Source organism: Perognathus longimembris, chromosome 8 (genome assembly GCF_023159225.1).
Source record: "Perognathus longimembris pacificus isolate PPM17 chromosome 8, ASM2315922v1, whole genome shotgun sequence".
In the NCBI taxonomy this organism is placed as follows: domain Eukaryota; kingdom Metazoa; phylum Chordata; class Mammalia; order Rodentia; family Heteromyidae; genus Perognathus; species Perognathus longimembris.
In genome coordinates this window covers 24,933,580-24,958,153 of record NC_063168.1, presented here as the reverse complement: position 1 = coordinate 24,958,153, position 24,574 = coordinate 24,933,580, and the positions used below count along the sequence as shown (strand labels likewise).

General features: G+C 40.1%; 1 protein-coding gene and 1 non-coding gene across 16 annotated transcripts in view; both read left to right on the top strand.

Moving 5' to 3' along the window:
- Positions 1-380: 380 nt before the first annotated feature.
- On the top strand, positions 381-451 carry Trnag-ccc. Its single transcript has one exon. It is a non-coding gene; the product is annotated as a tRNA-Gly (tRNA).
- Positions 452-728: 277 nt separating this feature from the next.
- The window catches only part of Tia1 (TIA1 cytotoxic granule associated RNA binding protein), a 39,074-nt gene continuing 15,228 nt past the window's right edge, over positions 729-24,574 (top strand). For 2 of the 15 annotated variants that reach the window (XR_007211859.1, XR_007211860.1), the window contains exons 1-6: positions 745-1,055; positions 14,686-14,782; positions 18,900-18,998; positions 21,913-21,967; positions 22,141-22,173; positions 23,432-23,519. Coding sequence is in view for 7 of the 15 variants with exons in the window: in XM_048352687.1 (XP_048208644.1) it covers positions 1,030-1,055; positions 14,686-14,782; positions 18,900-18,998; positions 21,913-21,967; positions 22,141-22,173; positions 22,810-22,928; positions 23,432-23,488 (486 nt within the window). In the remaining 8 variants the exon portion in view is untranslated. Of the gene's footprint in view, positions 1,056-14,685; positions 14,783-18,899; positions 18,999-21,912; positions 21,968-22,140; positions 22,929-23,431; positions 23,520-24,574 lie in introns of those variants that run through there. The other 13 variants (XR_007211864.1, XM_048352687.1, XR_007211863.1 and 10 more) reach the window with 13 other exon arrangements.

The following is a 24,574-nucleotide window of genomic DNA, read 5'->3' as shown; positions in this document are numbered from 1 at the left end:
AGTACCAACAAAGAAAGTTGTTTTTTTTTTTCGGGGGGGAGGGAAGGTAGTACTCAAGTTTGAACTCTGCACCTACCCTTATTTTTTAAAAACTACATTGGAAAAGAACAAACAAACAAAAAACTACATTGGGATGAGGAATGATAAATCTTTTCTCATAACAAAAGCAGATTCTAAATTATCAATACATTTCTTTTCTTTAGCACTTTTAAAAATTATTATAAAGGTGATACATGTTCAGAAGTGTTACCGTTTCCTTTTTTTTGTTTTTAAATAAAACAAATGATAGGTAAGACCTATTTTCACATAAAAAAATCAAATCATAGGAACATGTGCTTGTGCTTGCTCCTAGGGAACTCTGGCGCGCTGGAGAGTCAACAGCGCCGCTGGTGTAGTGGTATCATGCAAGATTCCCATTCTTGCGACCCGGGTTCGATTCCCGGGCGGCGCAGGTCTCTTTTACTCCTTTATTCAAGTAAACACTTAAAAAATGGTAACAGCGTAAGCCTTCTAAACGATGTATCTTTTTTGCTGCAGATTTCTATTTCATTATAATTCACTATCAAAACGACCCTATCTGAAATTGAAAGACAAAAACGTTCACGCTAAGGCTGAATTAATTAACTCTGCGCCTGCGCTGTCTAAACCATTTCCCCTCCCCCTCTCCCCCCGCCCCGCTTCCAGCTTTGAGTCGGAAGAGCGGCTGCGCAACAAGTGAACCTATGGATTGAATGGTAGCCCAGCGGCCACGCGGGGTTGAGAGTGCAAGGTTCTTCTGCGCCTGCGCGATCCCGGTCACTTCGCCGGCTGCTTCTGGGCGCCCGGCTGGCCGCCATCTTGGATCGGAGCTTCATTGTTCACGCTGGGCCGAGCGATTTAGTGTCTTTGCCGCGGAAGAAGAAGACGAAGTCACCCGCGGTCGGCCGAGAAACCCCGCTATTCCGCAGCTAGAGCTGCTCAAACGATTTGGGAGGTAGTGAAAGGCAGGGAGCTGGACCCAGAGGCGCCGCCGCCGCGATCACCGCAGCCATGGAGGACGAGATGCCCAAGACTCTGTGAGTCTGGAGCAGCGATGAGGGAGGCGGGATGGTGGTCGTCCCGGAGGGAGGCCTCGGCCCCGCGCCGCCCCGCAGCCTTGGTTCTCCGTGGACGCCGCGCTATGGTGGCGCCGCTCTTGTGAGCACACACCTGGATGCCGAGAGCCGGGCTGGGAGCGGACGAAGTGGAGGGAGCGGGGCTCAGCGCCCAGAATGTAGCCCTTCGCCCCAACTTCACCGCCGCGTGGCCCTCCGTGGTCCTCTGACCTGGAGAAAGACTTTTCATTCAAACCTCCCTGCAGCTACGCGCACCTGCCTTTTGTCCCATGCCGCCCCCCCCCTTCCTTTACAGTGAACCTCTTAATTTCAGCCTGATGTCCTCCTGAATCGCTGCCTGTCATTTACTTCTCGTTGGCAGGATTTTTATTCTCCCCTTGAGGAAGAGAGTTGCCACCTTTGGGTGGGGGTGGGGAGGTTGAAGTCAAATTTATTGAACCTTTGGCTTTCTTTCGGTAGCACCCCAATCCTCCATCAAAAAGCCTGACTGGACACCCCAAGGATTTTGAAACTGCCTTTTTTACGTGGAAATTCACACGGAGGAATGTATCTTCCTGGGGAAGTGGATTTAGTACAGTACTGTAATCGCTCGCTACTTTTGAGATTGTCTTGCTCCTGATCAAGCAGGCTTTAAAAAACATTGTTTTAATGTAGCAACAGTTGATACATAACCTAAAGTTAGTCAAGTCTAAGGAGTTTTAGTTAACATGAAATGATCAGAGCCTGAGGTACTTTCTTTGTGGCATAGCTTTCCCCATTGCTTTCTTTGTTTTTCAGAGTATTACTGGATGAGGTGATCCTGCCTTTGTTATTTCTTGAAAAATAAGGGAAAAGCCCACCGAGAGATGTGGGTGGATTTTTTTTGTATATTTGATATATACACGTGTTTTATTGTAGGATCCAGATAGGTGGTAAATTGGTTACTTACCGTAAGTGAAACAGACTTAACATCTGTCTCACATAGTTAACTTTTCAGTGAGTTCCACTGCCGCTTTTTTTTTGTCATTATTCTTGGAATACTGACACTTTGAGTGCTCTGTGCACTAAAAATGCAATCTTAGGTTTCCTTTGGCTGTTTAGTAGCTACTAAAGTTGGTGTGAAATAACGTAATATTTCATCGCTAAATTTCTTTCAATTTCAAATTATTTCTAATATATATGGGAAAACAAAATTACACTTCTTAATGATTTAAATATTTTTCTAATTTAATTATTAGCTGCTTTGAAATATCTTTGTGTGTGTGTATGTGCCGTGTGTGCGCAAGCTGGACTTAGGGTTTGAACTCAGGGCCTAGCCCCTGCCCTGAGCTTCTTTTGCTTAGCACTCAAACACAGCTTTTTTGGTGATTAATTGGAGATAAGAGTCTCAAGGATTTTCCTGCCCCACCCTGCTTGCAATTTACGCCTCTTATCTCAGCCTCCTGAGTAGCTAGGATTACAGGCCTGGCTGAAATGTATTTTTGAGGTAATCATTTGGGCATGTCCTTTGTTTTAGGAAAAATTATGTCTATAGATGAATTCTCCTTAAAAAAGCAACAATGTAAGGTTTTGTTTTTGGTTTTTGCCAGTCCAGAGCCTTGAACTCTCAGGGTCTGGGCACTGCCCCTGTGCCTCTTTGTGTGTGCTAGGACCACTTGAGCTACAGCATCACTTCCGGCTTTTTCTGAGTAGTTTATTGCAGATAAAAGTCTCACAGGCTTGCCTTCCGAGGCTGGCTTCTAACCTCCATCCTTAGATCTCAGCCCCCTGAATAGGATGGATTACAGGCATGAGACACCATCACGGGTGTGTGTGTGTGTGTGTGTGTGTTTCCAGACTGCAGCCAGGCTTGGTTTGTTGTTGTTGTTTTGCCAGTCCTGGGGCTTGAACTCAGGGCCTGAGCACTGTTCCTGGCTTCTTTTTTTGCTCAAGTATAGCACTCTAGCACTTGAACCAGAGTGCCACTCTGGCTTTTTCTTATATGTGGTGCTGAGGAATCGAACCCAGGGCTTCATGCATGCAAGGCAAGCACTCTACCACTAAGCCATATTCCCAGTCCTGGTTTTGTTTTTTGAAGCAAAATTTCAGGGCTAGGGTGTGGCTCAAACTGAAGAGCTCCTGCCTAGCAAGTCCTAGGCTCTTAGCAAGAAATATGATAGCATATCAAACTAAGTACTGTTCATCTTTTATAATTTGTAGATTATTTTGAAATGTTTTAATTTCAGAAACTATCACACAGTTTAACCTCTTTAGTTATATTGACTCGAGAATACCCAATAGTGAAGACAACTTCAGCATTGTCAGGCTACAAAAACAGGTAGTTAAATAGTACAGATTGGAGGCAGGAGAATAGCGATTTCAGGATAAATGATGGACTTCTATTCATTCACAAAGTTATTGGATGATTAGTATCAGGCAGGGTATTAAATGTGGTAAGTGCTCATTTACTCCCCTTCAGAATTGTAAGGTAAATTACTGCATTTTGTAGCAAGGAAAAAAATGAAGTTTAGAATTTTTGTTTAATACCCATTGTTAGAACAGCTTATCCAAGAACTTTCCCCCCTAGTCTATGATCTAGAATTCCTCTTATTACCCTCCTTGCTTCTACCTCATTCAACCAAACTTCTCTTCTTTCAGTCAGGCCATTCTTGATTAAATATAGGTAGAGACTCATCTCTAAGTTTCTTCCAAAAGTATTGTACTTTTAAAATATTTGCCTTAATAATTCTAGGAGCCAGGGGAGTTAATATTTTCTCGCTAGTGATTGGTCCATGGTAAATGATAAATTTGCTTTACAGTCTAGTATGTCAAGAACTGAGTCAAGATTTTTCTCATTGACAATAAAATAGCTTGAATTTTAGTATTCTGTGTATTCTTAAATGGCTCAGAGGAAACACCCTCATTTGCCGCATCTCTTTTCAGCATCACTTTCTGTTAAAGATTGCCTTATTGTCAGCAATACATTAGAAACATTGTAAAAACTTTCTTAAAGTTTATGCTGCAAGCTGGGCAATGGTGACTCATGCTTATAATCCTGGCTACTCAGGAGGCTGAGATCTGAGGGCAGTTGGGGCAGAAAAGTCCATGAGACTCTTCAGTTAACCTGTACAAAACTGGTAGTGGTGCTGTGGCTCAAAGTGGTAGATCCTTAAGCAAAAGTGTTCAGGGACAGTGCCCAGGCCCTGAGTTCAAGCCTCATGACCATCCAAAAACAAGAACAAAAATTTATACTGCAAGATTATTTTGAAGAATGTTCAAGGTATAAAATTAGTAAATTTAAACATTGTAGCAAGTTGGGGAGGGGGTTGTACTTACTACTTATTCTCATGTATGAATTAGAAATTGTCTATAATGAAAAAATAAAAACATGTAGTAAATCCGATTGGCCTTGGTTACTTTTAAGAACATTAAATTTGTGAGCTAGAAACTACACACACCCATGGGTTGGGAGTGTGGCTTAGTGGTAGAGTGCTTGCCTAGCATGCATGAAGCCCTGTGTTTGACCGCAGTACCACATAAACAGAAAAGGCTGGAAGTGGCACTGTGGCTCAAGCGGTAGAGTGCTGGCCTTGAGCAAAAGAAGCTCAGGGACAGTGCCCAGGCCCTGAGTTCAAGGCCCAGTACTGGAAAAACAAAAGAAACATACAAAAACACACCCATGGCTCATGACTGTGATTCTAGCTACTTAGGATGCTGAGAACCAAATCCAGCAGAAAAGTGAAAAGTCTGGGCCAAAAAGTTCAAGAGACTCCATCTGCATAATGACCAGCAAAAAGCTGAACTGGAGATGTGGCTCAAATTATAAAAAAAGCTGAGCAAGCCCAATGCGCTGAGTTCTAGCCCCAGTACCACAGTCCTCCCGTGCACCCACCCCCCCCCAAAAAAAGCTCAGAAAATCTATATACCCAATTAGAATATATTGCTGTTAGTTGATGGAAGTTAACTTGGAAGCACCTTAACATCAGTCTGTGATTTGCTCTCAAATGCAAATGAGTACTTTTGAGATCCTTTATATACTTACTATGTAGCTTTCACTTTTCTTGGAATTATATGTTTATAGAGCAACCTTACGAACCTGCAGCTGAAAAATTGCTGCATTCTAACGTGGGACTTGTCATTCCAGCACTCTGTGTATCTTTAGTTCTTATTGTCCACCCCACTTATCTCCAGAGACCTTCAGCCTTATAACTTATATGAAATACTTGTTCCTTATTGGGTTGAAGTGGCTCTGTGTATGTCCACATATGTACATGTGTATGTGTGTACTGGGGCTTGAACTTAGGGCCTTGTACTCAGCTTTTTCCTCAAAGCTGGTGCTCTACGACTTGAACTATACATGAACTATACATGAGAGTTCTGATTTGCCCTGCCCTTGCTGGCTTTGAACCAAGATCCTCAGGTTTATCTCCTGGAATAGCTAGCTACCAGTGCCCAACTTTTTTCTCTCTGAAATGAGTCTTGTTTTTTTTTTCCTAGTCCTGGAGCTTGAATTCAGAGCCTGGACACTAACCCTAAGCTTTTGCTCAAGGCTAGTGCTCTACCACTTGAGCCCCACCTCACTTCTAGCTTTTTTGTTTTTCTAGTTAGTTGGAGAAAAGAGTCTCATGGGCCTTCCTGCTTGGGCTGGCTTCAAATTGCCACCCTCAGATATCAGCCTTCTAACTATGATTATAGGCATGAGCTGGAGGTGCCCTGCTATGCAGTTTATTAATATGAAAATATGTAACAAATATTTCCCCCTGAATTTAGTAACTTAGACAAAATGAGATAATTTCCTAGCAGATTACAAATGTTTTAAGTCATTCTGAAACTATACCTGATCTCTCTAGAAGATATTCATGGAGCACTTGGTCTTACAATATTCAGGACTGTATTCTAGACAGTAGATATGAATTTTTAAGAGTCTGCTCTTAAGGAATTTATCATTAGTTTAAAGTCTACTTACGCTTTTCAGTTAAATTCTCAGAGACTTCATTACCAAATTATGCATTTCAATATGATTGTGGCTGTAAACAAACCCATCCAAGCATTTATGAATTTTCTTTGTAGGTTATCTACAGCATTAATAAAAGTATATTTTAAGTGTTTTGGATTCCAGTGTTCTTATAAGCGTCAGCATATTAAGTTGACATAAAATTATATACTTAACAGCATCTTTTCACTAGAAGCATTGGTGATTTTTTTCCATTGTACCTCACTTTGCAGATACTTATTTTGAAAAATTAAAAACCAACAGAAGGACTGGGAATACAGCCTAGTGGTAGGTAGAGTGCTTGCCTCGTATACATAAAGCCTTGGGTTCGATTCCTCATCACCACATAAAGAGAAAAGGCCACAAGTGGCGCTGTGGCTCATGTGGTAGAGTCTAGCCTTAAGCAAAAAGAAGCCAGGGACAGTGCTCGGGCCTTGAGTTCATGCCCCAGGACTAGCCAATTTTTTCTTTAACCAACAAAAAAGTAACAGAAACAATACATTGAAGACATATGGAATTACTGCTTACTAATATTTTAGTAGCCACATTCATATTCTTTATATGTCTATATTTTTATTTATTTATTTTGCCAGTCTGGGCGCTTGAACTCAGGGCCTGAGCACTGTTCCTGGCTTCTTTTTGCTCAAGGCTAGCACTCTACCACTTGAGCCATAGTGCTATTTCCAGCTTTTTCTGTATATGTGGTACTGAGGAATCGAACCCAGGGCTTCATGTATGCTAGGCAAGCACTCTGCCACTAGACCACATTCCCAGCCATTATTTATTTATTTTATTGAAGCATGTGAGTTCACTGAAAACATAATCACCCTTTGACACCTTAGGCTTAAATATTTTATGATGAATTTCCTAAGAATAAGTGTGTTATCTTGTATTACTACAAAAGTTTTTCACAATAAGATTATATTTATACATTGTTACTGTGTATGCATGTGTTAGTAGGACTCAAACCCCAGGGTGACCTGCAAAGGTTGTGTTCTTTTATTGAGCTCCAGCTCCAGACACATATTAACTAAACCACAGTTTATTTAGTTCCCCAGAGATTTATATTTGGCTGTAGTTTGCTCACCAAAAGATTCATGTTCTGGAAACTTGGTCTTTGGTGTGACATTGCTAAGAGATTATAGAACCTTTAAGAAGCATGGACTCATATCTGTACATAGCTGTAAACACAGCACTCCCAGGAGGAGTAGGCTAGATGGCACAGGGAGTTCCAAACCATCTTGAAATGCATAGCAAAACCCAATACACATCAGAAATAAAATCCTAGTGAAAAATGATTAGGTCATTGATTTGCCACTTTAGAAAGAAACTAATGTAGTTTTTGCAAGACTTGAGTTTTCTTTTTTAGTTTCATTTTTGTGGTTGTGTGTATACACGAGGGCTTGACCTCAAGGCCTAGCAGATCTTGTTTGGCTTTTACTTTCCCTGCTCACAATTGATACTCTACCATTGAGCCACACCTCCATTTCCAGCATATTTGGTGGGGAGGGTACTTTGTTGATAATGGGGCTTGAGTGCAGGGCCTGGGCAATGTCCCTGAGCTTTTGTACTCAAGGTTAGTGCTTTACCACTTGAGTCACAGCTCTACCTCTGGCTTTTTGGTGGTTAACTAGAGAGAAGAGTCTCATGGACTTTTACTGCCTTGGCTGGCTTCAACCCACAATCCTCAGATCTTATCCTCTTGAATAGGCTTATAATTGCAAGCCACCAGCACTCCCTTTCAGCTTTTTGCTTGTTAATTGAATCTCAGATCTGTCTGCCTAGGCTGGCTTCAAACCTCAGTTCTCAGAGCTCAGTCTCCTAAGTAGCAAGGATTCCTGAGTAAGGTTTATAGATGTGATCTACCAGTGCTGGCTACAGAAACTGAGTTTTTTCAAAGTAAATCCAATGTCAGGTACCCCATGGCTTATGCCTGTTATCCTAGCTACTCACAAGGCTGAAGATTCAGCTTTGAAGTCAGCTAGGGCAGGAAAGCCCATGATATTCTTAGGTTAACCACCAAAAAGCCAGAAGTGAACCTGTGACTCAAGTGGATCAAAAAAGCTCAGGGACCATGCTCAGGCCCTGAGTTCAAGCCCCAGGACTAGTGTATACACACACACACACACACACACACACACACACACACACACAAGTAAATCCAAACCATTTGCATGTGTCCAGTTCCCTTTTCACTTCAATACTTGTTCTGGTTAGACCCAGTGCCATGCTGTCCTTTTCAGTCACCAGAATTGTGGGCCAACTACACCCCTCCACCCCCGCCAACATCAGGGCTTGAATTCAGGACCCTGTGGTTGCTCAGTTGGTGCTCTAACACTTGCCTCTAACCTAGCTTTTTGTGGTTATTTCTCAGTTCTCCAGCTCTTTTTTAGGAAGCTAAAATTGAGGTTTGAGACACCTGGCTTTTTTGGGGGCGGGGAGGATAGGGTAGGCCAAACTGGAGTTTTGAACTCAGGGTCACATCTGTACCTGCTCAACAGGTACTCTTATCACTAAGCCATGCCTCCAGGCCCTAAACTTCTTTATAAGTTCCCCATCCTTACATGCTTTGTTACAGCAACACAAAACATCAAGGCAGCATTTTGAATAAAGTTACTTTTCTACTCTTTCTAGTTCTGCACAGAATTGATACACGATCTCAGAGTTGTTACAAAGCCAGACTAGCTGAAATTATATATTTTATTTTGTTTATTTTTATTTTTTGGCCAGTCCTGGGGCTTGGACTCAGGGCCTGAGCACTGTCCCTGGCTTCTTTTTGCTCAAGGCTAGCACTCTGCCACTTGAGCCACAGCGCCACTTATGGACGTTTTCTATATATGTGGTGCTGGGGAATTGAACCCAGGGCTTCATGTATACGAGGCAAGCACTCTTGCCACTAAGACATATTCCCAGCTCCTCTTTTTAAAGTATAAAAAGTTTTTGTTTTTGTGTTTTTTTTGTTTTGTTTTTGCTAGTCCTGGGCCTTGGACTCAGGGCCTGACCACTGTCCCTGGCTTCTTTTTGCTCAAGGCTAGTACTCTGCCATTTGGGCCACAGCACCACTTCCGGCTTTTTCTATATATGTGGTGCTGAGGAATCGAACCTAGGGCTTCATGTACACGAGGTGAGCACTCCTACCACTAGGCCACATTCCCAGCCCAAAGTAAAGCATTTTTAAAAGAATTACAAACAAAACTTTGCATTTTTGTTTTAATAGTTTAGTGCAAGCTAGGCACTGGTGACCCACGCCTATGTTCCTTGCTATTCAGGAAGCTGAGATCTGATGATCATCTTTCAAAGCCAGCCCAGGCAGCATAGTCTGTGAGTCTTTTTTTAATCTCTAGTTAACCATCATCAAAAAGCCAGAAGTATGGAAGTAGTGCTGTGGCTCAAAGCGGTAGAACACTAGGCTTGAGCAAAAGAGCTCAGGGATAGTGCCCAGGCCTGAGTTTAAGCCCCATGAGTGACAAAAAAAAAAAAAAAAGGCCCAAAGTAAAGTTCAAGTGGTAGGGCACTAGCCTTGACCAAAAAAATGTGACAGCACCCAGGCCCTGAGTACAGGCCCCAAAACTGGCATATATATTCAGGAAAAAAGTTTCAGAAGAGTTTTTTGGGTTTTTTTTGCCAGTCCTGGGGCTTGAACTCAAGACCTGGACACTGTCCCAGAGCTTCTTTTCCTCAAGGATAGCACTCTACTACTTGATCCACAACACCAACTCCAGATTTTTCTGTATGTGGTACTGAGGTATCAAACCCAGGGCTTCGTGCATGCTAGACAAGCACTCTACCATTAAACCACATTCTCAGCTCTGTTTTTATTTTTTATTATTTTTTATTTTTTTTTTGGCCAGTTCTGGGGCTTGGACTCAGGGCCTGAGCACTGTCCCTGGCTTCTTCCCGCTCAAGGCTAGCACTCTGCCACCTGGGCCACAGCGCCGCTTCTGGCCGTTTTCTGTATATGTGGTGCTGGGGAATCGAACCTAGGGCCTCGTGTATTCGAGGCAGGCACTCTTGCCACTAGGCTATATCCCCAGCCCTCAGCTCTGTTTTTAAAAAAATTATTATTATAGGTAATTTATTGTTTGAAAATGAGTTGCTAATACTAGCTGATAAGAAAAGAATAAGGTCTGCTTCCTAGATTAAAATAATTTGGTTTTAGGATAAAACCACCAATTCATTGAACAGAACCAGTTATTAATAAGTATTTTACAATAGTTACAAGTAGTGAAAATGATCTTAAATTTTCATCAACTAATTTCAGCTTCTGTGGTGTTATCTTACCCATAGCAATTAAAATTAGCATTAAAATATTTTATCTTTAAGTAGTTGTACAAAGAAGTTGCTGTTTAACAAAGCAGTTTATGAATACAATGCATCTTGATCAGTGTCACCCAAAACAGCATTTTAATGGGGTTTTTTTCCATGTCAAGGATTATTCATTTGGCTATCAGTGAGAATTTTTATTCTCTTTCAGTTAAAAAAAATTCTAAAGTGTAATAGAAGTTTGGGTTTTTGTTTCTTTGTTCTTCGGTGTTAAGGATAAAACCAAGGGCCTCATGCGTGCTAAGCATTTAGCTTTACTATCACTTTAACAGTTATATTCCAGACAATCTCTTGAAGAGCAAGTGGTCTTAAATCTGAATTTATCTAGTGTGTGTGTGTGTGTGTGTGTGTGTGTGTGTGTTGTATGCACATTCCCTAGTACAGAGGTTTGAACCCAGGGTCTCTCACCCTTAGATTTTTCACATAAGGCTGGCACTTTACCACTTGAATCACATATCCACTTCTGGCTTTTTGCTTGTTAATTAAATAATCTCTTGAATTTGTTAGCCCTGGGCTGGGTTGAACACCTAGTGCTCAGATCTAACCCTCCAAGGATTATAGGTGTGAGCCATCAATGGCTGGTTTTAATTGTTTTCATGTCCAGTATTCTCTGGACATAAACTAAAGGCATAGAGGTACACACCTGTAGTCTCAGTATTGAGGAGGCACAGTGAGAAGGATCACACATTTGAGGCTAGGCTGAGTTACATCGGGATAGATTGTCTCAAAGAAAATAATAATGAAGCCAGGTGTAGGTGACTTATGTGTAATCCTAGCTGCTCAGAAGGCTAAGATCTGAAGATTGCAGTTCAAAGCCAAATAGGGCAGAAAAGTCCATGAGACTTTTATCTCCAATTAAACAGTAAAAAGCTGGAAGTGAAGCTGTGTCTCAAGGGGTAAAGCATCAGCTGTGAGCAAAAAAGCTAAGGCATGGCACCCGGGCCCCGAGTTCCCAATACTGGCAGGCTCCCTGCCCCCTCCCCTCCAATAAAAAAAGAAAAAAACTGAGCTTGCTTAAGTTTATGTTAGATTTTCATAATGTGAATATTTTATGTGTAGTACCATTTATAAAAATACAACTTCTCATTCTCCATCTGTAAAGTTTGGTCACAATTACAGACATAGGTCTTAATTTTAAGGTGGATTTTTCTCTTTGCAGTTTACTACATAGTGTATGTGATAACTTTATCAGCCTGTAAATGTCCATTTCCACACAACTTCATCCAGTGATTTTAATATAAACAAGTGACCCATTGTCACTTACTTCCTTAAGGGCTTATATATTATTATAATTACTTTCTGGATAGCAGGAAATTGTTAAATGCAATTGTTAAATTAATATTATCCTTGTATATTTCTTAACATTCTTCATCAGAACCTCCCTTTATTAAAGCCATGGATCCCACTGTTCTGGACTTCCTATGCAAAAGACAGGATAAATACTTAATCCTTTCCCTTTAGTTAGTGACTTTTAGAGTAATAATTGATAATATTGACAAATTGCAATTGGGTAAATGTTCTTATTATTTTCTCTTTTTCAATGTACAATTATTCCAAGGGTTTTTTCATAGCATTTGTTCTTTAGGACTCAATAGCGTTCTCCTTTTGTCATCTTAACCTTTCCCAGTGACCTAGTACTGATCACTCAGTATGCGGTTGTTGAACAGTAGAAAAAATTGAATTAAAATTTAATGTATGTTTATGACTTGTAATGCTCTTTTGCTTTAACTTGACTTTACCAACTCTAATAAGGAATTATCTGCGGTTTCACCATTCCATTGATCAGTGTTGTTCATTGAAAGATTTCATATCCATTTGTAAATACTAGAATGCCTGAGAAGCGCTTTGCCTATAATTTCTCAAAAGTTTGTTCACTGCATAACTAAAGTCAACATAATGAACACTATTAGGGAAATTGTGAAATAAAAAATGGTTAGAGGCCAGGCACTGGTGGCTCATACCTATAATCCTAGCTACTCAGGAGGCTGAGACCAGAAGATTACAGTTAGACAGGGCAGGAAAGTCTGTGAGACTCTTATTAATTAATTAATCACCAGAAAACTGGAAGTGGTGCTGTGGCTCAAGTGGTAGAGTGCTAGCCTTGAGCTGAAGGGCTCACAGTTCAAGCCCCATGACTCACCTGGAAAAAAAAAGGAAAAGGAAAAAGAAAATTGCTAGAGGGGCTGAGAATGTAGCTTAGTGGTAGAGTATTTACCTAGCATGTATGAAGCCCTGGGTTCAATTCCTCAGCACCACATAAACGGAAAAGCCAGAAGTAGCACTGTGACTCAAGTGATAAGAGTGCTAGCCTTGAGCAAAAAGAAGCCAAGGACAGTGCTTAGGTCCTGAGTTCAATCCCCAGGACTAGCCAAAAAAAAAAAAAAAGCTAGAAAATAGTTTTCAATATAGAAATAGAAGCATTGATTGAATAATATCATAACAATGATTTAAGAGTTTTAAAAGCAACTAGATGTGGGGATGCATGTCTATAACTCCAGCTATTCAGGAATTAGAGATCAGGAGAATCAGAATTCAAGGCCAGCCCTGACAAGAAGATATTTAGATTCCATCCTAACAGCAACAAAAAGTTGATTATGGTGATGTGTGCCTATAATTCCAGCTAAGGAGGAGGCTTAACTAGTAGGATTGTGGCCCTGGGGAAAAACTTGAGACCCTATACTAACAATAACTAAAGCAAAAGAGGTATGGCTCAAGTGATAGAGTGCCTATTTACCAACTGCAAGGTCCAGAGTTTGAGCATCACAGAAAACAACAAACCATCAAAGAACTGGGGATATAATTCAAGTTGTAGAGTGCTTGCTAGCAAGTGTATGGTCCTAGATTCAGTCCCCAATATTGGGGGCGGGGGGAAGGACATAGCCTATTTCACTAATAAGGTACTCTTAGAAACAACACTGGAGGATGGTGTTATATGTTTAACTGGTCAGGAGGCTGAGATCTGAGAATCATGGTTTAAAGTCAGTCCAGACAGTAAAGTCAGAGACTCTTTTTGTCAGTCATGGGCCTAGAACTCAGAGCCTGGGCACTGTCCCTGAGCTTCTTTTGCTCAAGGCTAGCACTGTACCACCTGAGCCACAGCTCCACTTCCAGCTTTTTCTGTTTCTGTGTTACTGAGGAATCGAATCCAGGGCTCCATGCATGATAGGCAAGCACTCTACCACTGAGCCATCTTCCCAGCCCTCAATGAAACTCTTATATCCAAGTAACCACCAAAGAAGTGGAGCTGTGGCTCAAGTGTTAGAGCACTGGCACAGAAAACAAAAACAAACCTTAAACAAGCAACAGGTTTGATTTGAATTTTTGACTAAAACACATGAATACCTGGACCTCCTCTTGTAGCACTGTCTAATATATTTGCAAACAGCATTTTGCCATCAATTTTGAAAGAAATTTTGAAATGTTGCAAAAGTTTTAAAGTTATTTCCAAGTAGTATAGCTTTAGGCAAAATCTGCCCACTCCAAGAATTCACTTTTCAGTCAGTGATTTAAAAAACTGATGTAAAAGAAGCAAGTCTGGCAAATCATGTTAAATGAGGTAAGCCAAGCTCAGAGACACAAACAGTGCATATTCTCTCTGAAATGCAGAAATTAGGCCTAAAAGACACTGGAGCATGATAAATTATACAGGATTCTAGATACTCACACATGGTGAGACCAAAAGAGGGTACTTTTAGGGAGAAAAGCAAAAAGGCACAATGTCTACATGCACCTTCATATTTATATAAAATAGTTTACATACTGAAACAAATTCCAAGATACAGAAAACAAGCAATTTCTATGATATATTCAAGGGTGTATATTCAGGAGGATGGGGGAAGAGGGTACAGAACTCAGGGGAAAAAGGGTGAAAAAGTGCAGCAGTGGGGACTGGGGATATAGCCTAGTGGCAAGAGTGCCTGCCTCGGATACACGAGGCCCTAGGTTCGATTCCCCAGCACCACATATACAGTAAACGGCCAGAAGTGGCGCTGTGGCTCAAGTGGCAGAGTGCTAGCCTTGAGCAGGAAGAAGCCAGGGACAGTGCTCAGGCCCTGAGTCCAAGGCCCAGGACTGGCCAAAAAAAAAAAAAAAAAAAAAAAAAAAAGTGCAGCAGTAGAGCTCACTAGACACTGATGAAAGTGAGCTATGTGGGAAGAGACAGATACGGACTAGGAGAGAGTAAGGGAATAGAAAACACTATGAAAGGAAATATACTCATTACTTGGCTTGTAATCCCTCTGTACATCACCTTTATAATAACAGTAAATTAATTTTTTAAAGCAAGTCTAAAATGGAAATTTCTTTTGTGTCTTTCAGATATGTTGGTAACCTTTCCAGAGATGTGACAGAAGCTCTAATTCTCCAGCTCTTTAGCCAGATTGGACCTTGTAAAAACTGCAAAATGATTATGGATGTAAGGGTATTTTTCTCAGTTAACTTTCTTTTTTTTAACCACATTAATTAAAGCCACTGCTTCTAGAACTTCTTAATGTTTAAACTAATAGGAGTTTTAGTGAATTTTTCATTGGTCTGTCTGGTAACTGTATTTAATTTATTAAGGCAAAACAATAGAACAAATTATTTCTAGAGCAAATAGTATCTCCTCCTCATCCTGTCTGTCTTTATATATGTATGATGGTCCTTATTTGAAGATGCATTGAAGCATCAAAATTATTTATATGATATTAATTGGTTAAATAATCTACACTAGATTGAGAAATGGGTAAAAAAAAAAAATTTGGTAACATGAAGGCATTTTTATTTTGGTGGAACTGGTTTAAACTTAGGCCCTTGCCCTTGCTTGGCTGGTGCTGCACTTGAGCTACACAAGAGACTATTTAGCTTTCAATTATTTTTCAGATAGGTTCTCACTTTTTTTTTTTTTAAACTCGGGCCAATTCCTGAGGGAGATTCTGCCTTGTACTTAGCTGGGATGGCAGGCTTGGACCACCACACCCCATCATCTTATGCTAATGCTTGTGAACCTTGGTCTTTGTAATAGAATTCCCATTAAATATATTATTAGTATGAATTGTATAATTTTTATATTGTTTACGTGCATGGGGGGTGTGGGTGGGGTTGCGCACCAGTGTTAGAACTGAGGGCTTGATGAGCTTTTTTTCCTCAAGACTAACATACTACCTCTTGATCAGCAGCTTCACTTCCAGCTTTTTGGTGGTTATAATTGGAGATAAGACTCTCACAGACTTTCCTGCCTGGGCTGGCTTTAAACCTTCTTCCTTGGATCTCTGTCTCTTGAGTAGCTAGGATTACAAGCATAGCCATCCATGCCTAGCTATGTTATTAATATATTTAGGATCTTGTTTTGTAGCTCAGGCTGGCCTGAAACTCAATTTTGCCTCTGCCTCCTAATGATAGGATTATAAGCATGAACCACTGTTGTTCTCTAATTTTTTAAACAAAATATTGTGCTGGACTGGGAATGTAGCTTAGTGGTAGACTGCTTGCCTAGTATGCCTGAAGCCCTGGGTTCCATTGCTCACTACCACATAAACAGAAAAGGCCAGAAGTGACACTGTGGCTCAAGTGGTAGAGTGCTATCCTTGAGCAAAAGAAGCTCAGTGACAGTGCCCCGGCCCTGAGATCAAGGCCCAATGCTGACAAAAACAAAACAAAACACCTAAAATTTTCTATAGGAGATTACTAAGGAAAGAATTAAATGGACCACAAAGTAATTTTGTATTTTACACTGATAGATGTAAAATATTGGATATTTTTATGCTTTAATTTATAGGAAAAAGATTAATTGACTGGGGCTGGGGATATGGCCTAGTGGCGAGAGAGCTTTCCTCGTATACATAAGGCCCTGGGTTCGATTCCCCAGCACCACATATACAGAAAATGGCCAGAAGTGGCGCTGTGGCTCAAGTGGCAGAGTGCTAGCCTTGAGCAAAAAGGAAGCCGGGGACAGTGCTCAGGCCCTGAGTCCAAGGCCCAGGACTGGCAAAAAAAAAAAAAAAAAGATTAATTGACTGGAGTTGTAGTTCAGTGGTAGTGTTTCTATAACATGCACCAGGTCTTTGGTTTGACCCCTAGCACCATGAAAATAACCAGTTCTATTTACCATTAATCCCAACTACGAGCAGAAAAGAGAGGTGTTGGGGTGTTTTTTGTTGTTTTGGCGAGAAGGGGGAATTGTTTGTTGTATTTATTTTGTTTGTTTTGTCTTCCTTCTGTCTTTTTTCCTGACGGTACTGTTTGAACTGATTACCTGTTACTTGCTAGCAGCCTACAACCTTCATGGACTTTTTCTGCCCAGAATGGCCAGGAATGTCCATCATTCTGATCTCAGCCTCCCGTATAACTTAGAATAGTAGGCGCTGACACTTTAGATTGAGAAAGTGTTTCAAGAACATTCCTGCTTCTACTTACCTTGAACTTCAGTCCTCCCATTTTCAGCCTCCAAATAGCATATAAGGCATGAGCCTTGGGGTTGGAGATGTGGCTCAAGTAGTAGAGTGCTAACCAAGCCAACCAATGAAGAAAAGCATCAGATACTAAGTTTGAGTCCCAGTTTTTAGATTAAAAAAAAAAAAAAGGCATAAGCTATCTACAGCCAGCTTGTTTGTTTTCTTTTGGCTTGAAGGCTAGGTATGGTACTTGCTAGATAGTCTCTCTAGTATTCTGTTGTTGTTGTTGTTGTTGTTGTTTAACAGTCCTAAGGCTTGGACTTAGGGCCTGGGTACTGTCCCTGAGCTTTTTCACTCAAGGCTAGCATGACAAGCCCTTTATCTCTTTAATTTTATTTTTTGGCAATACTGGGGACTGTACTCAGGGCCTCACTCTTACTAGGCAGGCACTCTTACTACTTGAAGCATCCTCTATCCCTTTTTTACCTTGGTGATTTTTGTGGTAGGGTCTTACTTTAAGCTCAGTTGGACTTCAGTCCTTTTTGTGCTTCTGGGGTTGTTGGGGACAATAGGCGTATGTATACCACTACATCCAGCCATTGTACTTCCCCTGTAGCTGCATTAAGAAACATACCCCATTGAAAGTACAAGTATGACTCAAGTAGTAGATGCAACCTTGATCAAAAGAGCCAAGCAAGTCAGGCGCTGGTGGCTCACACATGTAATCCTAGCTACTCAGGAGGCTGAGCTCTGAGGATCAGGGTCAGAAGCCAGCCCAGGCAGAAAATCCCATGAAATTCTTATCTGCAATAAACTACACAGAAAAAGTCAGAAGTGGTGCTGTGGCTTAAGTATTAGAGCACTAGCCTTGAAGGGGGACGGGATGGGTCAGGCGGGGGGCGGGGGGGGGGAGGAGCAGGGGGGGCGGAACCAAAAAATAAAAAGAAGCCAAGACAGAACACAATGAAAGAGAGAAAAGAAGTGCACTCACTATGCCCAGCCATTTTGAGGAGTCTCATTAACCTTTTTTTTTTTTCGGGCTGGTTTTGAACTATAGTACCCTGATCTCTGCCTCACAAGTTTCTAGGATAGCAAGCCTTGAGCCACCACACGTGTGTGTGTGCACGCGCGCGCACACGTGCGTGTGCTAGTCCTGGGGCTTGAATTCAGGGCCTAGGTGCTGTCCCTGAGATCTTTTGCTCAAGGCCTAGCACTCCCAGCTGAACCACAGCTCCACTTCTGACTTTTTGGTGGTTAATTGGGAGACACGAGTCTTGCAGGGCTGGCTTCAAATAGAGATCCTCAGAGTAGCTGGGATTATAGGCATCAGCTACCAGGGCCTGCCTCGTTGTTTTGTGGTTTTTGTTTGCTTGTTTGTTTGTTTTGAGAGTCTCACTGTATAGGCCAGGTTGGCCTCAAACTCTTGGTCCTCTTCTTCAACCTCCCAGCTGCTGGGATGATAGGCATGCACCATTATGCCTGGTTCAGAAGAATTATTATTATTATTATTTTTTTTTTGGCCAGTCCTGGGCCTTGAACTCAGGGCCTGAGCACTGTCCCTGGCTTCATTTTTGCTCAAGGCTAGCACTCTGCCACTTGAGCCACAGCGCCACTTCTGGCCGTTTTCTGTATATGTGGTGCTGGGGAATTGAACCCAGGGCCTCATGTATACAAGGCAACCTCTCTTGCCACTAGGCCATATCCCCAGCCCCAGAAGAATTATTTTTTTAATTAAGTGGTTGTATAATTCAATAGGTCAGGTTTTGAGTAGTGCATCAGTGATCAATGGCACCTCTTCTTCCCCATCTTTCCCTATCCTGTCTCTACCCTTAAGTTATGTAGTTCAGTTTTACATAATGTACACCTTTTCTCCCTCTCACCTTTTCTCCCTCTATTCACATATCCTTCCTCACAATGTCCACCCCTTCCCCAACATGTTTCAGCTTTCTAGTATTCACTTTCGTTAAATGGTTTGTTATGTTCAGAGGATTCCCACCATTGAATCCCTCCCCTAAGTATACCATCCTTTAGATAATCAGAAGAATTTTTAAAAAGGCTTCTGAGCAAGTAAAACACTTGTGAGAAAGTCCACATACTAAAGCCTTTGCTAAGACTAAATAATTTCAAACTTAAAATTGACTTATATTTCTTCTCCAACAGACAGCTGGAAATGATCCATATTGTTTTGTGGAGTTTCATGAGCATCGACATGCAGCTGCAGCACTAGCTGCTATGAACGGGCGGAAGATAATGGGTAAGGTAAGCTGTCCTAGATAAAGAAGGTGACTTGTATTAGGAAGAATTAAGGTACATGAGTTTTGTTTCCTTTTAGAAGCATTACAACTTACTCTTTTTGTTTGTTAACAAACAAAACATTTGTTTTTGGTTATGGGGCTTGAACGGCCTGAGTACTGTCCCTGAGCTTTTTCACTGAAGGCTAGTGCTCTACCACCTCGTTTTCTGGTGGTTATTTGGAGATAAGACTCTCATGGAATTCCATTTTGAGTGTGTGTGTATCGCATTTTTTGGATCCGTTCATCCACTGAGGGGCATCTGGGTTGATTCCATATCTTATCTATCGTAAGTAATGCTTCAATGAACATAGTTGTGCTGGTGGCTTTAGTGTGGCCTTGTTTGTGGTCATTTAGGTAAATGCTCAGGAGTGGGATTGCTGGGTCATAGGGACGCTCCATGTTTAGTCTTTTGAGAAACCTCCATACTGCTTTCCAGAGTGGTTGAATAAGTTTACATTCCCACCAACAGTGAAGTAGCATTCTCTTTGGACCACATCCCCGCCAGCATTTGTTATTAGTTTTCTTGATATTGGCCATTCTAACTGTGGTAGAATGAGGTGGAATTAGGTGAGGTGGAATCTCAATGTTGGCTTTTTGTTTTTGTTTTTGTCAGTCCTGGAGCTTGAACTCAGGGCCTGGGCACTGTCCCTGGCTTCTTTTTTCTTAAGGCTAGCTAGCAGTCTACCACTTGAGCCACAGGACCATTTCCAGCTTTTACTATATATGTGGTTCTGAGGAATGGAACCCAGAACTTCATGCATGCTGGGCAAGCACTCTACAACTAAGCCACATTCCCAGTCCTCAATGTTGTTTTGATTTGTATTTCTTCTGTTTTTGGTTTTGGTTTTCTTTTTTTGTTGTTGGTTGTGGGACTTGAACTCTGGGCCTGGGTTCTGTCCCTGAGCTCTTTAGCCCAAGGCTAGCATTCTACCACTTGAGCCACAGTACCTACTTCTGGCTTTTTCTGTGTATGTGGTACTGAGGAATTGAACCCAGGGCTTTATGTGTGGTAGGCAAGTACTCTACCACTAAGCCACATTCCCAGCCTCCACTTCTGGTTTTCTGGTGGTTAATTGGCAATAAAAGTCTCACAGACTTTGCTATTTGGCTTTGAACCTCAATCCTCAGATCTCAGCCTCCTGAGTAGCCAAGATTACAGGCGTGAGCCACTGACCCCCAGCTTGATTTGCAGTTCTTTTTTGTTTTGTTTTGTTTTATGCTAGTCTTGGGGCTGGAACTCAGGGCCCGAGCACTGTCCCTGGCTTCTTTTTGTTCAAGGCTAGTACTCTACCACTTGAGCCACAACTCTACTTCCAGCTTTTTCTATATATGTGGTGCTGAGGAATTGAACCCAGAGCTTCATGTATATGAGGCGAGCACTTTACCACTAGGCCATATTCCCAGCCCCTGATTTGCATTTCTTTTATGGCCAAAGATATTGAACATTTATTTCTTCATGTGTCTATTGGCCATTCTTATTCTTCTTCAGAGAAGTCTCTTTTTAAGTCTTTAGACTACTTATTGATGAGGTTGTTAGGGAAATCCAAGCTTCCATCAGAGGGAATGACATTGCCCCATTTATAAGGAAATGGAAAGACTTGGAAAAAATATTAAGGGAAGTAAGTCAGATTCAAAAAAACATAGGCTGCATCGTTTCCCTCATTTGTAATAACTAGAATATCTCTAGAGTATTCCTAGGAGAGGATTACAATGGCTCAATGGCTGAGTGCATATGACCATATAAAATTATGCTTATCAAAATGAACTCTAAGAAATGGAAACAAGTTTTTTTTTGTTCTGTTTACAGTTATTTCTTTTTTCTTTCTTTGTTTTTCCTTTGGTTTATTCCCTAATGTCAATGTATTTTATTTCTGTACCCTTTTTCTTGTATATATGTTTATCTTACTTGAGGAAAGGAAGGGGAATAATCAAAAGGATGGGACAAAGGGTGAACCAATTCAACAGTGATACTCACTAGACATATCTTGGAAATGAACTTTACAACTTGGAAGGGAGGTGAATCAGGAGGGGAAAAAGTGGGAGAAATGAGGGAGGGGGTAACACTATTCAAACAGAAATGTGCTCATTAACCCCTTTGTATATCACCTTTACAATAAATTAAAAGCAAAAACAAAAACAAAAAAGAGAGTATCACAGCCCTGCCTGGGCTAGCTTTGAACTGAGCCTCAGATCTCAGCCTTCTGAGTAACCAGGATTATAGGTGTGAGCCACCGGCAGCCAGCTACATTTACTTTTTTTTTTTTTTGGCCAGTCCTGGGCCTTGGACTCAGGGCCTGAGCACTGTCCCTGGCTTCTTCCCGCTCTAGGCTAGCACTCTGCCACCTGAGCCACAGCGCCCCTTCTGGCTGTTTTCCATATATGTGGTGCTGGGGAATCGAACCGAGAGTTTCATGTGTTAGAGGCAAGCACTCTTGCCACTAGGCCATATTCCCAGCCCCTACAATTTACTTTATATAAAGCAAATGGTCAATCACATTTAACATTGAAATAGTGAGATAAAGCTTTTAGAGACCAGAAAGCTGTGTTTATGTTAGTATTTTCTGAGATATTTTACACATGGTAAATACTAAAATATTTCTTGAGTTATTCAACTTTGGATAGGACATATAGTAACACTGGATGCCAATGAGGAAGGATGAAGAGGGAAAATATAGTGGAACCTTTAAACAAGGTTATTTGAACATTAACCAAAATGTATAAAGATTAGGATTTGTTAAAGTTATTTGCATAAATATAAAAGATGAGTATTGAAACTTTGGACAGAACTAGTATCCCCTGAAATTCTATGTGTTCATAAATGAAAATCTGATTTTGAGCTTTTTATTTTTGTGGAATATAAATGTGAAAACATTTTTTAGGAAGTCAAAGTGAATTGGGCAACAACCCCCAGCAGTCAAAAGAAAGACACAAGCAGTAAGTATATTTTATACTCTCTGAACTTATTTTTTTTATTATACCCAATAGTTTTATTGTAAAGCATATAAACATCATACATGTTTGCAGTAATGTTTTGATCATTATCCTAAGATATGATTTAATGTGTTTGTGTTAATAAATTTAAGAACAAATCTAATCTTTGTCATCAGGTAGTACCGTTGTCAGCACACAGCGTTCACAAGGTAATTGTATCTTCTTAAACATAAAATGAAATCTCTTGAAAGGGTATTCACTAACCACCTGAAGTTTTTATGTTTGATATTGTGGTGGGAGGTGGGAGGGAGGAGGTAGTATTTCTATTTGTCTCTTTGGCAATATTTTTCCCCCTTCTTCCCAGTGTTGACCAAGTGTGGCTTGTCCACTATTTTGTTGCTAGTTCAAGCTCTCTGTCCCCCTTGATAGCAGCTGGTGTCTTAGAAATACTTTCACCATCTAAAGGGCAAGATACCCTACTTCCCTGAGGTCACCTGGGCTTCATACCCACATCTTCCAAGGCTCGAGTTGCTCCTGAAACAGTGTTTTCCGAAGAGCAACCCAATATGTTGCTTAAGGCCTGCCACATAGGGGTAACTTTTCTTTCCAAATGTACTTTGTCAAATTTGGTGTGTGTGTGTGTGTGTGTGTGTGTGTGTGTGTGTGTGTGTGTCTGTTTTTAAGTAGTCATCGAAACATTTTGCATTTCTTAAATGTTTCTTTTTTTTGAGAATTGTCTTTTAAAAAAAAAACTTCACATATGGGATGATATTTTTCTCCAATGCTTTTTTTAATGGTTCTGATATAAAGTGAAGGGATTACTGTTTTCATTCTGTTGCCTTCAGTCTTAGTTCACTTGCACATGGATTCACATAAACTGAATGGTGTAATGTCTGGGCAACCAAAACTGTTGGCTTTTGAGAAAACTGTCAAATACTTTAACATCAAACTGTTGCAATGCAAGGTATTTCTTTGATTGTTCTTCACAAACTATGGTTAGGCCAAGTATAACACGTAGCTAGCTTCAGTGAGTTGCCTTAACTGAGGTAAATCTAGTCTACATAGCTCACAGAACCACTATCCTATTGTAATTTGTAAAGCCTAAATATAGTGGTAAAATGCAAAAGTAAAGAATTACTATTAGAACAGAAACTGAATACTTAAATTTTTGCACAACTGAAACTTGTTATATAGTATTAGTTTATTTTCTTAGACCAGTATAATAATTAAGTACAGATAGAAATATAAGTGTCCAGTAGTTGTGGGTTAGCTGTATCATAGTTTTTTAGAAGAACTTTTCTGTATTGTCACTTGATTTGTTATGTTTGAAATTGATAGATTTTTATAGAGAGAATAGTTTTATTTGTTATAATCAGTAAATTATTTTGACTACTAGATCAATTTTCCTATTTTTTGAATTCTGAAGTTCTATTTTTCTTTTCACTTCCCCTTCCTTCCCTTTATAAGATCATTTCCATGTGTTTGTTGGTGATCTCAGTCCAGAAATTACAACTGAAGATATAAAAGCAGCTTTTGCACCGTTTGGAAGAATATCGTAAGTAATAGAAAATAAATACTGTACTTTTAATTAGAAATAATTTTATAGAATTAGAAAACCTATTGTGATTTTTGGAACAGTAGTTTTAACATTTGATATAGAATATTACTTTGTTTAGCAGTCATTCAATAGCAAAAGTTGCTTTCCCTTTAATGAATAAATCTTTATCTTAAAATCCTGTTTGTTAGTAGTTTTTAAGTTTAATTTGCTATTGTGCATACTACAGTATCATACATAGTTCTCTTGTTAGCTCAATAATAATCTTTAGTGTGTTATAGTTAAACTAAGGAATTATTTTGGTATTTTGATACCATGCATTCTGTTTTAATATGGTTTAACCAAAACAAAAAAATAACAACTAACAATTCCAATCTAAAAAAGAGTTGCTAAATATTATTTCTTTGACATTTGCCTTAAAAAAGAAAGAACTGTAAACATTAATAGTGCCATATGATGTTTTATAAAGCACTGTCTCCCTTGCATTTGATGTTAATCATACATTTTAGGTCTTTTGCAAATATCTTACTCCAGGTAACATTCATCATAGAAGAACTTTAGTAGTTTAATAACTTAACTATGAAATAGTATGAAAACATGTCATATAAGAGTAATAATAACAAGTTTATAATACTTGTTTAGAAGTGATTGTTGAGTTTAGAAATTTGTTTTAGCGTTTTTGGTAGTATTATTCTACTAGTATTATTTAAACTAAGAGTGGTAGAAAGGAAATGCTAGCTATGATTTGGTTTGAACAGATGAAATTAGGTGAGGGGATTGGAAAGTAAATGGCATAGTGTTGATGATAAATTTTTGAAGATTTTATTTGAAGAGTTATAGTTTGTTTAAAAGAGAATAGCAATGTGTAGTGATAAAGGAATGACCAACTTTAAAGGTTCAGCAGGATTAGGGCTTATAAATGACAATTCTCTTTGTGAGCATTGATAAAAGAAAATAAAGTGTTAGGGTTTTTTTTGTTTGTTTTTGTTTTTTGTGCCAGTTTTGGAGCTTGAACTCAGAGCTTTGGCTCTGTCCCTGAGTTTCTTTTGCTCAAG